General features: G+C 29.3%; 1 protein-coding gene across 1 annotated transcript in view; it reads left to right on the top strand.

Moving 5' to 3' along the window:
- The window catches only part of LOC107436596 (uncharacterized), a 111,673-nt gene that overhangs the window by 21,119 nt on the left and 71,145 nt on the right, over window positions 1–19,409 (top strand). The window contains exons 5-13 of the mRNA XM_071184101.2: window positions 3,351–3,432; window positions 4,563–4,632; window positions 5,555–5,600; window positions 7,338–7,369; window positions 9,213–9,291; window positions 11,349–11,521; window positions 14,749–15,024; window positions 17,446–17,587; window positions 18,974–19,107. Of these exons, the coding sequence (XP_071040202.2) occupies window positions 3,351–3,432; window positions 4,563–4,632; window positions 5,555–5,600; window positions 7,338–7,369; window positions 9,213–9,291; window positions 11,349–11,521; window positions 14,749–15,024; window positions 17,446–17,587; window positions 18,974–19,107 (1,034 nt within the window). The remainder of the gene's footprint in view (window positions 1–3,350; window positions 3,433–4,562; window positions 4,633–5,554; window positions 5,601–7,337; window positions 7,370–9,212; window positions 9,292–11,348; window positions 11,522–14,748; window positions 15,025–17,445; window positions 17,588–18,973; window positions 19,108–19,409) is intronic.

Raw genomic sequence — 19,409 nt, 5'->3', positions numbered from 1 at the left:
ATATTTTTTTTTAACATTTCAGAATATTTTCCTCCAAGATATGATAAAATCTTTTTCAAATAATCGAATATAATTTTAAAAATTTATTTATATACACTTTAAAATCTCATATAATAAATTCAAATTTAACTGAGTGGTTCTGCAATCATACTAATAAATTTAAGTAAGAAATTTTAATTTTTAAGTGCATAAGGATATTCATAATGCTATTCAATGTGAATATTAATCAATTCTTATATATACATTACATAAAAGCTAGCTAATAAAACTTATATTTATGTTTAATAATTATTATTATACTAATTTGATGTTTTACCAAAACATGATGGTTTACCTTGCATTTACCTAAATTTCATAACATTAATATTAAAAAATATTATACTGAAGCGTACAAAAAATATTTTAAACAAATAAAGAAAAATATTAGAATAAAATTTAAAGCAAATTAGATTTAAATAAATGTGTTATTATTAAAATACAATTAATGACGCTATTTAATTTTTTGAACAGAACTTTAACATTTGTCTTAAAATTAGTATGAAAAATATACTGGAACTGATTTATGACTGATTTACATTTTGAGGACAAACTACAGAGAAATGTTATAGGGGAGAAGCTACAAAAAGATGTAACAGAAGGCAATGCCGAGAAAGCCAATCAGCGCGCTCAAAATCTCTTGAGGATACTACGTGAGTAAAGAGTGTTTACATGCGTCCCGGACAGAAATTATCATTGTAAAATTTTCTGAGAAATAGATATCATGTTCAAGTTTTGTAATCAGTATTCTTTAAATAGATACTTTCATGTAGAAAGGCTATAGATACTTTTAAATTAACTCCTAATTTGAAAATAAAGTATGTTATTAGGATTATTATAATATTAAACAATAGTAAAAGGAATATGCTTTGAATATAAATGAATTTGGAGAGGCACAAATTCCCATTATGTGTTTCTTAGATTTAAAATAATTCATTTGAAATCGTAAGGAAATTTATTATATAATTGATAATATAATGTAAATAGGTCGTTATTCATTTTCTAATAGAAAACAAAATTAATTCAAATATTTTTTCATGAGATTAAAAAAATAAGTATTTTAATATAATAATTAAATTATGTTAGTTGATAAATTATAAGTTTAAAGATGAAACAAGTTTATTATTGTATTCAAAAATATGAATGAATAAACAACTTTGATATATTGTTATATATTAGTTTTTTAATTAGATAATATTTAATTTCATAAAATAAATATAAAATTAGTAAAATTTATATTTCTTAAATATCTATATTAATAAGTGTTGGAGCTCTTGCAAGACTAAAAAATCGAAGCAACCAAAGCCATCTGTCCAGTTTTCACGAAATCAAGTCCCCTACTTGTCATCGGACTAAACGTAGGAGGTTTTCGTGGTTTTTCTCTTCATATAACGTGGACCCTCACAAAGTCCTCTTCGAAGACATATATTGTCCAAAGATCTAGGAGTTCCCTTGTCTTCTGGGTTCAAGATGACAAGGGTCCATTGATTGCCGTAATTACGGACGGCGGTAATAAAATAACATCTACAATTGTATATTTGATTCATAAATATTTTATAATATAATATTTATTTGATTAAAATTATATACCTTCATTTCTAATACTTTTAATATTCACAGTAGACATATATAATAAATACAATTTTTATTTTAATATTGAATCTACTTATTTAAAATGTATTAATTAATATTAAATAGGTTAATAATAATTACTGTCATTTATATCAACTATATTAATGTTAAAAATAACTAAAATGAAGAGTTAATAATATATTCTCTTTCTAACATTTAAGTGTAGATGGCGTCATTAGAGTAAAAGCATATGCATAATATTATTTATTTATTATGTAATAAAAGATGGCGTCATTACTTCATAATATATGATTTCTCCCAAAACGCGTCAAACTTTAACACGTGTATGTTCAGTACCGTTGCGATCCAGAGAAAGTTATAATAGCCTTAACAAGGGCAGAAATAATTATTTAATAACTGTCAAAGGTTAAGTGAAAATATATCGATGAAAATGTAGGAAGATATCAATATCAAATCCTTTTCATTTATCCACGTGTTCAAAAGACAAAAGCTTAACTTATTTACACATATCTTAGCAAGCATTCGTACGTCAGTGGTTATGATTACCAACTACTGACCCACGAAGGCTTTTTGATTGGCATGAGTTCGATCCTCAGCTTTAATTAGATTTAATAAATAATAAAACAGATTTAAATATTAAAATAGTTTTAAAGCTATTTTATTTCTAACATTCCCACATAGACGGCTCCACTAGAGTAAAACCTGTGCATGATATCATTTATTTATTATATAATAAAAGATGACGCAATTACTTCATAATATGCGATTTATCCCAAATAGCAGAGCTAATAAGTATTGCCACCCTAAACAAGTAAAATAATATTAATAAGTGTTGCCACCCTAAAAATTGTAATAAATGAAAATAATGTCAAAATCGAAACTATATTAAAAACAGAAAGCGAAATTAAAACAGGGCAGAAATAAGCACACGGGCAGAAATAAGCAACTTCTGGATTACGACATATTTTAAGCACCCCTTGTCTTTCCACGATGACGTCACTTCCGCCGCTGTATACTACTAATACGTCAACCATATTTTTTTTTTAAAGAAATCTATTTTCTAACAAGAGTATGGGATGTTTAAAAATAATGGAATAACCGTGATTTTCTTTATTCAGAATAGAGTGTCTCAAGACAAAATTTTCATGGAGCCAAGAAATTTAAAAGAGCGATGCTTTCAGAAAAATATTAGAAAAACTCTGTCCAAAAATTTAAAAAATTTAAAAACTCAAATTGACAAATATTTACGAATTGTTTAAATTAATTTTCTTGTTTCCTATTCTGGAAACTAAAACAAAACTTTTCAGACATTAGCTATCTTAAAATTCAAAAATACATCGAAAACGTCAAAATTGGGACCCCTAAAATATATACCGCCTGCTTTTGACTGCGATTCATGGGAGAACTTGTACTATAAAAAAATTCTGTTAAGTGAGATATCAGAGCAAAAATAATCACAATTTTTACAAATCTCTTGTATTTTGTAGTGACATCAACAATAGTGAAAAAAAAATCTTGAAAGCAATTGATGTCAACAAATTACTCTTTGAGCTCAAAAAGAGTTTTTACAAACTATTTCAAAAAATGGGTCTGAGGGGACTGAAGGATGGGAAAGAAAATAAAACAAAACGATTTTTTTTCCTTCGTTTTCTATATGTTATTTAAAATATTTTGCTCACGCTGCTTAGAAAGTAATCTTTTTATATTAAATTAAACTTTAGGAGTGCATTCAGGAATGCTATACAAATATTACTTTGACTGCCTATGGACCATCACAAAATAAAAAAGGATTCAACATTAAACGTGAGTATGTTTGACTTACGAAACTAAACAACACATATGAATTAAGTCTTTTACAATGCGGTGTTGTGTTAAAATTGTGCGCCATAGTGCAATTTCCAAAGCAACAAAAAATAGAAAAACATAGAAATTTTATATTTTGATTACTTTTTTAGGCTTATTATTAGAGTGATCCAACACATGGAGAGTCTTCCATAAATCGACCAACAAGTTCCGAGAGGGTACAAAAGAGATCAATAGTAAGAAAATTTACATTAAAATAGAGGAGTAAACTCTTGAAAATCGCATGCAGACTTTTAATTTTGAGGAGAAGCAAGTAGAAGGTTACATGTGTCCTATCTGAATTAAGAGTTTCTATGCTATGCAGGGTGAAATTGCTTCCAGATAGTAGCAACGCTCTTTGTTTTTCAACAACAGATCCTTGAATTGCTACTACGGCAATAGTGCAGCGAATCATGTGATTCATACAAGATGTCACTGCACATTATGTTCTTCATGTACGTAAGCACATTGATGTAATATAGCCAAGAAACAGGTGTACCATAGTAAAACTTCAGTGTTTTATCACATCTCTATCAGTGGGACATTTTTTTAGCTAGTGTGGGCCTGTGGATACATAAGAGGAATGCAAAACTCTGACTTCCGTTGTTTTAACAGAGATTAAAATTATCTTCGAATATGACCGGAAATAGTTTTTACATCAATACATAGTTTGCAGTCACCTGATGTGTCAGTGATTGCCATATCGAGCGGCTCTTGCTATAACTAATCGGAAAAAAAATATAAAAAATATCTGATGTCCAAAAGGTCGATACCTTGATACGCTAATAGAACAGTTAGTAATTAACATTAAATTGAAAAGTATGTTGCATAAGTAATAAATATCTAGCTTATAAATCAGGCTATCTAGTTTATAAATATCTACAATAGAATTCCATATTAGATGCCATTAATTTGATTGTTTTTACATTTTTAAATGTGCTCCGAAACACCCTATGTTTATCAGAAATACAGGGTTTCATTTTTAAACTATACTTTCGTATCAGTGCCAGTGAATACTGTTGAAATTCATTTTTGATAAAATTAAAATGTAATTGTTTGACGTAATGAAAGAGTATTTTTGTTCATTTTAGAGACGATCACACCAGAAATGTCAAAAGAAATTTCTGACTGCCAGATTAAAAACTGTGGACCAGCCTGCTTGTAAGTTTTAAACCAATAAATATCATTCTGTTATTTCCATTCCTTCCCAATGCACCACATTTAATTAATTTTAACTATATACAAAATTTTAGAGATAATCATTTTTACAGTTTTGATAGTGTTCTAGGTAAGAAAGCTTAGAGAAACAAAAAATAAAGTACTTAAAGAATTATAGATTGTATGATAATTCAAATGTACATTCACAAGGTTTAATAATTTGCCAAATTTTACTTTTTCTATAACTGATAGAATTGCTGGATGTTCAGTGGCATTTAAAAAAAACATTGAACTATGTAATATTTAAAAACACGTTGAATTAGTATGCTGTATATTGTAGAATTCCTTTTTTCAAAAAATTGCCTCAATCTGCCAAATAGTTAGGATACTTGGGTTTTTTTCTTAGATAAATATAATTTGCGAATAGCATCCTGAAACTTCGATACATACGGAAACTTATTTAATATCATAAAAGGACACTCTGCATGCTCTTCAATTACTATCAGTTACATTTGTCATATTTATTTTATTGCATACATCTGACTCGATACTCTCTTTCTAAACAGAGTTCGTAAGGTCTTTAAGATACTGAAATTGTGGAAACAAAACTTATAAGAAAAAATATTCAATTTCCTTTACTCAAAATATCTGGTTTAGAAATTTCGATTTCAAAGTGAAAACTAACTTTATAGTCACAATATCGAAGCAACGTTTATTCGCACATTTACGTGTTTCCCCCAGAAACCAGAAGATTGAACTTTACTACGTGAAAATACGATCATTAGAATGAAAATTGTTCAGGGTGATATCTTTTTCATGTGTTCACTGTACATATAGATATAAATAGAGTTATAAAAATGTAATTTACATTTAAAGGATTATTCACTAAAGAAATAAATATGTATTATTTTCTAAATTCTTGCAGTGACGTGTTCTACGAAGTTTCTAGGGATGTTTCTGAAATTCGTGAAGTAAGTATGAACAAACATTTTTTTCAAAAGTACTCTAAAAGATTATGTAAATTGGAATCATATTTGGGAAAAACAATTGTTGCTAGGGACAACCGGATAATGGTGTGAATAAAAAAAACTGGATAGAAGTCTAAACGTTTTGATACTATGAAGCCTTTAATAAGTTTGTAGGATCGCTGATTACTAATGCACCATGAAAAAAAAATCAATTTTGATTTTGTGCCATATCTGGAGGCGGGGAAAATCACTAAGAACCAAACACCAATATTAAGAGAGGCTATATCGAAACACACATTTACAATCAGTAACTCATCTCCTACCTGTCCTTGGCAAGAAAAAAATCGGATAAGTAAAAAAGAGGGGGGAAAGTGTCTCCAGTCGTAATAAAGTGACTGATGTTAATATATCGGTCCTGTACGACCTGAAACACACAATGTTGCGAATCATTTTCTGGGTCTTCAAGAAAAGATTAATATCATCTCAAGTCTTCCACGGACTGAAACTGCTGTTTTTTTAGATATATTCTGACCCAAGTCAAGATTCTAGATGGTTCCGTAAATCATTTTGATGGTTTATGTCACTTTCAGTGTTATTCGTGATGATCCAACATCATTTGTTGGTTACCATCATCTAACATTTTCCATTACGTATTCATGGTTTCTGATATACCAGCAAGCTTCCATCATACCATAATGAAAATGATACTTTAATACTAGGATGATTAACTATCAGGAGAAGTTTGATTTTCATAGACCGACAAACCATGATGATCCGTGATAGTACATTAATGTTCCAGCTATACATTTCCATGCTGGTTTAACGGGAATTCTTGTTGGTTATCAGGAATATACCACATTAAAACGATTTCTTTTATACTGAACCATTATAAATGACTCCGAATTCCTACTTTGGGATGTTGGTTATTCATGTTCGTTCCAATATTTGATTTCTAAGAAACTATGTTGGACATTTCTGATTGTTTAACATGACAAACCATCAAAGCAAGTTACTATTCTTGTATTGGACCATCGGAGTTCTTACATTGGAGTGTTGGTTACCATCAAAAATATAATGGCTCATCATGACCGAAACCTACGTACAATATTATTTAACACCTATATTGCTGCAAATTTTATGCGCACGATTAGAAAAATAAGAGAAAAACAGCATCCTAAGTTAAAAGGATATCCACCTGTTAGGCTGGGGTAGCCTGTTCCAGGCTCGTGTTTATGAGATCGCATATTCGAATCCCACCAGTCGAAGCATTCCCTTGTATTGAATAGCGACTGGCACATGTTAAATCTGTCGGAGTCACAAAGTCTTCTAAGCTTTCGTAACAAATAAATACCTCTAAAAGAGTACTGAGGGAATTTAAGATTGATCGTTCTCTGCCTAAGGTCAAGATTATTATCGGTTTATGAATGAATTGGCCTGTAAAACGGGCTGTGTGTGTTGCTGAAATTGACATAAATAAAACCACTCAAGGGAAAGACTCCCCTACCTTTAAATTCGTTTGGTCTTCCATATCAGGCGTGCTGATATTGACAAGTAACATTAGTAACAGCATCAATAATTAAAAGTAAAGTCTATATTTAGCTTTCTAAGTACAAGAGAAGTAGGAGTGATAACTTTGTCTTTTTTATGTACAAGATTACATTTTATGTTTATTCTTTTAATTTTCTTCAAACCATTTTAAAAAATTTCTTAGGAGAAATTTTTGCTTTAATTTCTTTTTAGGGGAGATGTGGTGATGAAGAAGAAAGTAATATGTAAGAGGACAGACTTTTTTCATATTATTTCTTATTGAGGGATACTTATATGTTTTTAATATTACAGGTTAATTTATAATCACCACTATATTATATAAATGCTGAAATTCAGAGATAGTTTCCTATTATGATAAATTACCCAACAACCAAATATATTTTGATATATTTGAGGAATTGTCAGGTTAAAAAACATTTTTGAAAACACCGTTGTATATATTTTTTAAACTTTACTTCTGACGTGAAATCAAAAGATAATATTTAAAAATATCAGTGATTATACGACACTGTCGACCTATAAAATCGATAATTTGAAATCAATAGAATTTATTTTCTTTTAAAAATTGTAATCTACGTATTAACGTTGACCGATACATGACGTCCTTTTACCTGGATCAAATTTCATAATAAAACTTTTCATTTCCTGTGATTACCGTTCTTATCATTCCTTACACGGTATAAAAAATCATGTAACTGGAATGAATATTTTTTAATAAGCACTAAGCGATTGTGTGCAAAACGAAACTTATGAAAATCTTGAAATAATTTCCTCTTTTTTTATTCTAATTTGTTTTTCTTAATTTAGTCTTATTACTTTCTTTTTATTAAAGTCTCCTGAACTTCAAATTGGGGATTAAAACAAATTCCTTATTGGAGCATTTTATGAAAATATTTGCCTTAAAGTACTTTTTGAAGGCACTTACCCGCATTTACGCTACATGGAGAGGGAAACCGCGCAAACCACCCACGGTTAGCCTGATGGCAAAGAGTCTCTAACCCATGATCCATCTACATCTAACACTGAGGATATTTTACATCAGCACTGTGGTCGGTGTGCTGAATTCGTATTGGCCAGTCATCGGAGGGGTTAGAACACGGCTCACCTCATTAGGAAAGCGAACGCTCTATCTCCTGAGCCCCAACGGCTCTGAATAAATTATATTTAATTTTATAACCTTCGTTGAATAGCCGACCCCATTTTGGGTTTACGACTACCAACGTTAACATCCACAGCCTTGTAATTTTGAACCCAATCCAGAAGACAAAGGATCTCCTGGATGAAATATTGAGAGAAATTTGCGTTCGTGGAAGACATTTTAATGGAACTAACTCACATTTGCGATACATGGAGACAAAATGAATGAGTACCACTTTCGCATTAATTTTTGCTTTTGAATACATAAGTATTTTTTTCTATTCCATTACCACTGCTTTTAAATAAGTAATTCTTAAAAACACTTTTAAAAGAACTAATATAAATAAAATAAGAACTCGTGAGAACTATCAGACAAAGTTTATTTGATGACGTAAACTACGCGTGTTACCACATAATGTTCAATGAATTCATCTGACATAACGAGTATAAACTAATTAAATACTTAAATACGTGCAATAAACTATTTTTTGATCAAAGCTAGCAATTATTACTGGTGTATCTTGAAATTTGTAGAAATTGATTCGTTAAATTTAAAACAATGGCGAACGCTTAACCAATCAGAAAACTCCACTTCGTTTTTCGATCACCCTGCTGGAACTATTTGTCGTAGAATGCTCTAATGTCGACAGTGATCTTCCTCGTGCTTTGAACTATTTATATGCCAAGTTTCATAGATTTCGGTTGTAGGGTATAAGACATATTAATAAGGACATACGCACAGACACTCATTTTTATATAGATAGATAGATAATAAAAGCAATCGGCTAGAGTTCTAAAATGACTTTATTAATAAAAGATTAATTTCTTACTCGGATTGTTTTTAAAAAAAACGTATATTACCAAAGACGATTAAACACTAAATACTTAAATTTAACTATCTTGAGTTTCATCTATTTATTTATTTTTAAGGTTTGCAGAGTGGATTGAAATTTCTATTGACCTGAGCAACTTGGAAATTACTACATATAACTCTAGTCCTAAATTTGAAGTGAGTTTTTTCATGAATATTTCATAATCATTTTTAATTTTTAGCAAACTTCATTTCGAAATCGGAGAACATTGCGATCACGATATTTGTCGCAAATGTAATGTAATGTAATATAATATAATATAGTATAATATAATATAATATAATATAATGTAATGTAATGTAATGTAATGTAATATAATATAATATAATATAATATAATATAATATAATATAATATAATATAATATAATATAATATAATATAATATAATATAATATAATATAATAAAATATAATAAAATATAATATAATCTATTATATATAATTCTCTTACGTGGCTCCCAAATTTTGGCTGTATTTCTTTTCCGCCGGTGGCAACGTTTGCTTTGTTTTGAAAACACCAAAGCATTCTGCCTTTTAATGACGTGTTTCTGATCTAATATATATAATTCTCTTACGTGGCTCCCAAATTTTGGCTGAAGTACTTTGTACAACTAAATACGATTCTTTTCGCAACAGTTAAACATTTACTTTATTTTCTTCATTCATAGAGAAAACAGTCGGCAAAGAATTCTGTTAGGTTAAAAAACATTTCGCTAAAAAAATAACGAATTCTGAAAGAAATAAAAATAAACAACTTAAAAAATAAAAAGTTGCCAGCCATAGAATTTTTGAAAGTTAACTTAGCAGCATAAATCTAACTAGATCAAAATTATGATACCTGAGCGCTTGACGTAACAAGTCCTTCAATTCTAAAAGTGTTGTATCGCCAAATGCCCAAATTAACAATTGTGTTCTTAAAGAAATTCTATAAAAAGTTTTAAATAAACAACCTACTTCTACAACTGCTTCTTGAAGAACTTGGCTCATTGATTAAAAATATTGTTTTAATTTTACAGTACTAACTTTACTTCTACTTACATTATTGCTATGACCCTCTTTCATTACATTTTACAACTTCATGCTAAATTTGAGGACTTTAAGTTGTTTTGTGATTGAATACTGACATTTAGAAATGTGTACATAAAAAAAAATAATATTTAGAGGTTGAGAGTTGCCTCAGAAAAATTTGAATTGTTAGCAATGACATAAACAAAAAATTTTATTTTAACTGACAAATACTATATTATAATTTCAACTTTTTCTATGACTGTACTCACTTTCTTACTCTTTTCTTTGCTTTTTATACATATTATATTTTTGTGATAAATTAAAAAACATGTAGTTGTTCTGCTTCTGAACACTGATGAAAACACAAAATGATGGGCTTCATCAACCATCAAAAATATATACATTTATTTTACAAATTCCATATTATTAAGGTGGCTCCCTTCAGAGAATTAAAAATACAGAATTATCTTCATCAAAGCCGATGCTTTACATCCGGCGGCAGACTACTATTTCATATTGTTTTACAACACATGACTTTAACACTCTGGTGGGAAAGACTTTAAAACAAAACTTACAACAGTTACTTTTCTCAACAATTGAAATTTAGAATAGTATGATTAAGAAAAATATGTGAACTGTTTGCAATTTCAAATTAAAATTGAAGTGTACAGGTTTAGAATTTTCTACAGTGAAAAGTTTTCGGAACTTCAGTATTCAAAAAAGTATACAAAAACTAGACGTTAAGAACGTATCCAATGAGCGAGCAAAGCGAGCATTGGATTGCGAAGCAATCCGAAATGAACTGCGAAAGCAGTTCCGGGGGTTGGTGAGCGCCTGCGAGCAGGGGGTGTAGCCTCCTAGTATAATGTAATGTAATGTAATATCATTTTTGGGTCACTTTTTTGATAGAAATTTAATAGCGTAAATGAAAATTTCTAACTTTAAATATAATCAAAACTTTTCAATTAATTTTGATCGGGAAAGTATATACTTCTATGCTGAATCAATGGTCTCCAAATTTGCCCCTATAGCTTTCTATCTGACAAATTTTCAAAATTACTATTTTTCAAGATTAGCAAGAGAATATTTTTTAATACTATCTGCACATTAACAATTTAAGTGTTAATCAGTTATAAAGGTATAGTTATCAATAGTTGTGCTTAATGTCTTTTTATTTTTATTTTAGAGCATTGAACTTTTTGGTAACATTGGAGGCTATGTGGGTATGTGGCTGGGTATATCATTAGTTGCAGTTTTCGATTTCTTGAGTACAGCGTTTGCTTTGCTGAAATTTCCTTTTCGAAATTTTACTATTAAAAAGACCAGAGTACTGAGAATAAATCATCAAGAAAGGAACAAGTAAGACTTTTAAATTTATAAATATCAAAGACTTTAAAAAGCTATTAAATTCACTGAAGGAGAGGATAATAATTTGTGCAATGTGGATAAATGAGAGTACATAAATTGATACTTATGTGTCCTCTAAACAAGGACCTTCCTCAGAGTCAAATAAAATGCTTTACCTTAAAATAACGCTGCAGACCGTCTTTTTAATATTTTTGATTTCTCCTACAATTTCGCAATCCACCAAGCTCTCCGAATTTAGCTTAAACATTTTGATTGTTTACATTAAACCATAGTTCCTGAATCAGTTCCTGACCAGTTCCTTTTGAGTACCCTGGGAATCATTTTTCCCCTGTTAATAAACCCACTTATCTTAATCCTTTTTAGGCCAATCATATAAATTTTATAAAATGTGGTGTTATTTTCCTTGAAATATGTTTACATTACACTCATTAAGACGTACAAAAAATTCCGAGCATAAAAAAAATTATTTTTTATTGAAGAAATAAAAGTGGGCGTATAGACAACATTCACCAAATCAATGAACAAACCATCAAGTTGAAAGCTTTTTTTTATGAATTTTGTTTTATTTACGGATTGGAAACCTTAATCCTCCTTAAAAATATACTGATAAATCTCAAAAGCAGTAATTATGCATTTTCAAAAAGTTTTATTTGTCAATAGCCGTTTTAAGTTTACAAAAAAATTTAATAATTTCAAAATTTCGCAACAGAAAGTGTTTAACTCTAGTTGATTTACTGTTTATTTTCGGGTGCATTAAGAAGCCTAGACAAAAATTAGTGAAAAATATACATCCCAGTGTAAATAAAAAAATATTTATTGATATTATAGATGGCAAGGGAATTCATCAAATCACAGTTGGAATTCAAATTATAGGTTTGAGTTTTCTTCTACAAAAAACATTCAACACTGTTCTTCACCTTTCGAACTTAATTTTTAAGAACTCCAATAATTTAGTTAAGGATTTTTCGAGTATCTAACCTTTTCCCAATGTTTTGAAGTTCATTTTAATTTAATCTGTTGCACCCTGCAGTTCTCACCAAATTCCCTCACACCTGTTTCTTATCTCTGCATTATTTCCTTCTTCAAACATGCTCTTTTGTTCCCATTGGTTAAAACAATTTACATTTGCTTGTCTCTTCACCTCCACCTTCCGGATTCCTAGACACTGATGAAGGTTTTTGTTTATGAAACTGAAGCTACAGTATGTCAATTTATATGCTTTCTTGTGCTCATTCACTTTTTTTTTGCTGCACTATTAATCTTCTTACAATCACATTCTCTCAAATTACTGCAGTACAATGTTTTAATTAGTCAAAAAAAAGAGATATGCTTTCCGAAAGAATTGCTTTTGAAACTTTAAACACAGTTTTGAAGTTAAATAACAGACTTTGACAGCGTGGAACAAAAATACAGTCGCGTACTTGAGAATTTAGGCATACTCTATAAGCAGCACTTAAAATTTTAACACTTAACACTAGCGCACTTAAAATGTATCATTAAAAACACTTAAAACTAGTTTGGTTGCTTTTCCTGGGGTTTTATGTTTAAAGATAGTTTTGAGTACTTAATAGTAAGGATTCGAGATGGAACCCTCGAAATGTTAGTATTTGAGGGATCAGTGGGGAAAATTTAATGTTTTGCGTATTTTATCAACGGAGATATAATACGCAAAATGTTATGTTATCTTAGAAAGATCGTATGTTTAAATTTATACTTATTAAGAACTAATCAACCCATTCCAATCAAATTTTGGATTCCGTCATTCAAAAATTTCGCGCCTTAAAAAAATTAAAAACTTTATATATCCTGCAATTTAAATAACTTTAACTATTGGCAAATTAAATAACAAAGAACAGTTATAAAAATATTTTTTACGAGACATTACCTTTAGATTAACAAGTTAAAAAATTGCATGCAGAAATACCTTGATTCCGGATATATGGCGATTAGTGTTTCGAAAAACTTAACAATCCCTCTGACAAATTGTCTTCAAAAGTTACAAAATTGTTTAGAGACTTCTCTACAAACATTTTTATTAAAATCTGATAGATTATAGTGTTAGGTAAATATTTTAAGCAATAACTTGTACTACATTGAAAAAAATCGGTAAAAAAATAAAAAACTTTGTTACAGAAATTCATTAAATGGAAAAGAACAGAAAGTTATTGGTTAGTCATAATTTGAAAGCATGTGTTATGTAATGTTAAAATGGATTGCATTTTAAAAGTGGAACTAAGCATTAAATGTTATGTCACCAAAAGATATCATTAACATGTTCAAACATTTTATGCTTTATTTCTCTTAAATAGTATTTTTTGAATTCGTTATTAAGAGAAAGAAAGAGAAATCATCATTATCCTCTTTTCTAAGACATAAGAAAAATTTAAGAAATTAACAATTATAAAAAAGACATTGTTTCCGCAAATGATGAAATTTAGTTTTTAGATTGGCAGCCAGCATATCAGAATAATCCCTATTAAGACTATTTCGCATGATTATTCCTACTAGCTACTAATGCTACTAATATGCAACTCACAGTGCTAAAATATCAGCAAATCAGTTACAATCTTCCTATCAGACATTTTGCAACGGGAACCTTATATATCTTTCGGATCATTCTAGCAAGCACGAAATCAGCTAAATTATACCCATAATGAGTCACTAAATAATGTATTTTTAAAGAAATAAAACAAAATCGTTTCATATTTGCAGTAGCCACTGATGAGACTATTGAAAGCAATTATCTAAATCCAGTTTATTTGATGATGAAACTGAAGGTGTAACTATGAAATCGATATATTGTTTTTTGATGCTTTGAATACTTTCCTTGCGTTTTTTGACCAACAATTGTTTTTTCTCTGTCTCTACTAATCAATTTAAATCTTCTAACTTACGTATGCAGCCTGTCCTAATTTGGATTTTGTGCTTTAAACCCTACATTCAATCAATCTAACGTACATATAATATTTTTTTAATGATTCTAAACCCATACATTTACATGTTCATTAAGAAACATTCTTAAGGTCAATAAGAGAAAGAATTCATAAATACATATTGTACATAAAAAATATTTAACTGTCAGACACTTTATAGCACATACTCTTGCAATACAAAGCATTTATTATTATTTTTTGCTATAAAAAATAATTCTGTCTTTTTGATCTTAAAACCTTTTTGTTGTTAACAATCATATATTTTTTGACGCCATTTCCTTTCAGGAATGTCAAAAACAGAAAAAACAAATTTTGGTCCAAATATTTGACGAACGTTTTTCGGGATTCGATGCTGACTGGCGTTCCTCAAATTCTTATGGCTGAGAGTAAAACCAAGAAATACGCTCTTCTATTGGTATTTCTGTCCTGTTTAGCGGGATATACTTATCAATCTTCTGAATTACTGAAACTGTTTTGGAAGTATGAAACTGTTGTTGATATACAACTAACTAACAGTAAAGTGACAGAATTACCTTCCATCACCATTTGTAATTATGATGGGTAAGTATTTTCAAACTCTTTCATTACCAAATCTTACTTGTTTATCCTGTAACTTTCAATATCACTGATAAGCGTAGAAGAAAAATACTTCAGAAATTTTTTTTCAGGGAATTCACCTCAATTCTTCTCAACTATACAACACTCTGGATCCCAATAACTGATAAATTCAGGGGATGGGATAAAAGACATTAAGAGGATAAAAAGATGTTATTAAGCATCATCTCGAAAAACGCATGCAAGCTCCCTCTGAATCTACAGAAGATATGAATAGGGAATGACTCGGAGATATTCTATCGGGTTGTTCGGAAAGTAATTTCGTTTTTCCGACAGAGGATTTAATTGTATTTTTTCGAACTCAACTTCACACTTAAGCCGCATTATCGTTACATGTTTTGAGAGCTGATATAGCAAGGCTTGTGTGTGAAAAAGTTCAATTAATTCTTCGCAGTAGATTTGTGGTTGGTGCCCTTTTAAATATGGAGAGCAATAAGCAGTATTTTCGTCATATTTTACTTTTTTACTGTAGAAAAATGGTAAAAATGCTGCTCGTGCCAGAAATAAATTAACCAATGCGTATGGAGAAGATGTGCTGACAGTAAACCCAGGGACAGAACTGGTTTGCAAAATTTCGATCCGGCAATTTTGATGTCGAGGATGCACCACGTTCTGGAACGCCAGTTGAAGCTGATAAAGACTCGATAAAGGCATTAGTTGATGAAAATCGGCGAATAACAACACGTGAGATTGTTGGGAATTTAAATTTATCGAATTCAACTGTTTATAACCACTTGAAAGGCCCGAATTTAACCTAGAAGCTCGATATATGGGTTCCCCATGTTCTCACGGAGAGAAATTCGTGTCGTCACGTTGACGTCTTGATTCGCTTCTCAAACTTCAGGAAAATTATCCATTTTTGAAGCTCATCATTACTGGGGACGAAAAATGGGTTGTCTACAACAATGTCAAACGCAAGAGATCATGGAGCAAAAAAGATGAACCGGCTCAAAGCATTTCGAAAGCAACTATCCATCAAAAAAAGGTGTTAGTGTCTGTTTGGTGGGATTTTAAAGGAATAGCTTTCTTTTTGAGCTTTTACCAGATAACGCAACAATTAATTCGGGAGTTTACTGTCGTCAGCTGAACAAACTGAATGATACACTTCAACAGAAAAGGCCAAAATTAATCATCAGAAAAGGTATAGTGTTCCACCAAGATAATGCGAGACCGCATACAAGTTTGTTCACTCGCCAAAAGCTTTCAGAGCTTGAATGGGATACACTGCCACACCCACCATATTCTCCAGATCTGGCACCTTAGGGATTATTATTTGTTCCGGTCACTGCAAAATGTTTTGGACTCTATAACCTTTACTTCAAATGAAGAGGTCAAAAATCTCCTGGATCAGTTTTTTGCCAGCAAAGGCCAAAACTTTTATGAGCGTGGAATCATGTTACTACCAGAGAGATGGCAAAAGGTGTTGAACTAGAGTGGATAATATATAATTTAATAAAATATTTATTCATTATACGGAAATTGTCTATAATTTTCCCTCCAAGAAACGAAATTACTTTCCGAACAACCCGATACGATATAAAAATATTCACTTATATACGCACTTTGGAGGTAGAAAAATATCTCCGTCTGCATCCGAGATTCCTTTTTAAGTTATTGTTGTCTGTCGAATGATGACGCAAAATAATTAATAAAATAAATCTTTTTGTAGTTTGCTAATCTTTAATATAATTCGTTGTTTTTCATCACTCCTGGAGCTTTACAGTAAAATTGCTTAGAGCGGAATTTTTATTGAGAGGAATTCTCGACATTTTTAATTTAACATAAAGTCCTTCATATTAATTATCAAATTCAACGAATTTTTTCAAGTTTTAAAATGATGTTTATTAGTATTAATTATAAATTACTGCAAAAATTTTGTTTAATTTCATTGAATATTTCCGAAGTTATAGTAAGAAAGCGCAAGTAAGAAAAAAAGAATTTTTCTAAAAATTTCCTTATTTCAATGAATATTTAAGCTAGGTTTACGATATTTTCTGCAGTTATTTTTATGTAAGATAAAATAGAGCTTCATATTATTCCTCAACACTAATTTCGATTTTCATATTTGATTATGGTACCATGCAATATGCAATATATTTTGTTTGCAATACAATTTGTTAACAAATATATCGATAACACAGAATTTCTGGAAAGTAATAGAGCGAGCAAAGTGTGTTTTTTGAAGTAAATTGACGAAAAAATTTCAATTTAAAATTGAAATGAGAAATTTTCTTTCATCTAAACTATGATATTTTCCTAATACATTAATAAGTAAGTGCATTATAATACATTAATACATTAAGTAATAAATGCATTAAGTAAGTTATTGAGAAATTAAGAAACTCTCTCCATCATTCAATTTTGCAGATCAAATATATCGAAAATATGTGAGGAGATTAAACCAGATTGGTGCAAGATATTATGGGAAGAATATCGACGATATCATCCACTTGAATGTAATTGCTTACCGGAGCGTATTTGCGAAAATGGCTTTTTGATAGATAAAATGGTTAGTAAATATAAATTCCTTTTTCGATTGAATTCTGCAGCAGGATTGCATGAAATTATTGCAGTTGATTTCTCTTCCGACTTTCATTTATTGCCCAAACTGTGTTATCAGGCATCGAGTCTTTCATTTCATCAATTTGTTATTGCGATTTTCCATAATAAAATGGCAATTTATATACTTCAGAAGAAGTGGTGCATTATTTGAGCAGTAAATATTTTATTAAAGATGAGAATTTTTTTAAATCTTAAAAACAAGAAAAGTTACTTGGGGGTATAACCAATTTTCAAAAAATATCCACCAAAACGAATCGCTTTTTCTCAATTTTCTTTTCTTAACTATTTCTGCTATTTGTTTAATAATTTCCAATGTTTTGTATTAAATTTTTAAAAGTCTTTAAAAATATTTTACATATGATATTTTTTCTTCTCCTAAGAACTATATTAGTTTTTTTCCTATATATATATATATATATATATATATATATATATATATATATATATATATATATATATATATATATATATATATATATATATATATATATATATATATATATATATATATATATATATATATATATATATATATATATATATATAAATATATATATATATATCCAAACATAAATTCAAATTCTAAAGTGAAGTAAATTAAACAGGAGGTAGGTAAATAGAAATAACCATAACTACATTAATTCAAATTCTAAAGTGAAGTAAATTAAACAGGAGGTAGGTAAATAGAAATAACCATAACTACATTAATTCAAATTCAAATTGGAACAGCGCACAAGGCAGCTAAAACCAAATTCAAATCATGTATACTAGTAATAATATAAACTTACTCAAAAAAAAAATTTAAATATAATTTGAAGGAAATTTAAATAAAGTTGTGCGTTTACAGAGCAACACTTCTTCAGGGGACACACTGTCTGTAAACACACAGGAGCCTTTCTGTTGTTAGTGGCAAAGTTTTGTTAGTTTTGGCTTTGCAACTAACAACAGAAAGACTCCTGTGTGTTTACAGACAGTGTGTCCCCTGAAGAAGTGTTGCTCTGTAAACGCACAACTTTATTTAAATTTCCTTTAAATTATATTTAAATTTTTTTTTTGAGTAAATTTATATTATTACTAATATATATATATATATATATATATATATATATATATATATATATATATATATATATATATATATATATATATATATATATATATATATATATATATATATATATATATATATATATATATATATATATATATATATATATATATATATATATATATTATATATGTAATGTTCGCAGATGTGTTTCCAGAATTGCAGAAGAAGTATAAAACCAGGGTTATATTTTACTCAATACTGAAAACCATTTATTTTATATAGGCTCTACCTCTTTCTAGATATAATGACATAGCTACATTTCCACCCAATGAACGTCTAGAGTATATTCAAGATTTAAATGATGTAATACGTGGCTGTTCCTTCGTTGTGCATGGTAAACATCCCGAGGATTGTGAGTAAGTTTTTATGTTGTGATGTCACAAGATAAAACGAAGCTACTAGTTTTAGGCATTGAAGTTTAAATTTTTTTTAAATAGATACTGGCTGTTAATTAATAAGCGCCCCTTAAATTCGTTTTATACATCTTCATATATAAAATTCGATATTATTCTGTAAAGAACGTTTGTACTTTAAAAACTTGCGATTGGGCACCAATTAAAATCTAGCTTCTTTGTGCAATTTTTAAATTTTCATGGGATGTTTTTTAAAGCTATCATCACTTTTTTAGAATTTACTTTGATTACAGTACAGAAAAAAT

Source organism: Parasteatoda tepidariorum, chromosome 10 (genome assembly GCF_982258835.1).
Source record: "Parasteatoda tepidariorum strain Cologne lab strain chromosome 10, Ptep-v5.0, whole genome shotgun sequence".
Lineage (NCBI taxonomy): Eukaryota > Metazoa > Arthropoda > Arachnida > Araneae > Theridiidae > Parasteatoda > Parasteatoda tepidariorum.
Note: the sequence above shows the minus strand (reverse complement) of the source record. Positions and strands in the feature narration are given on the sequence as shown.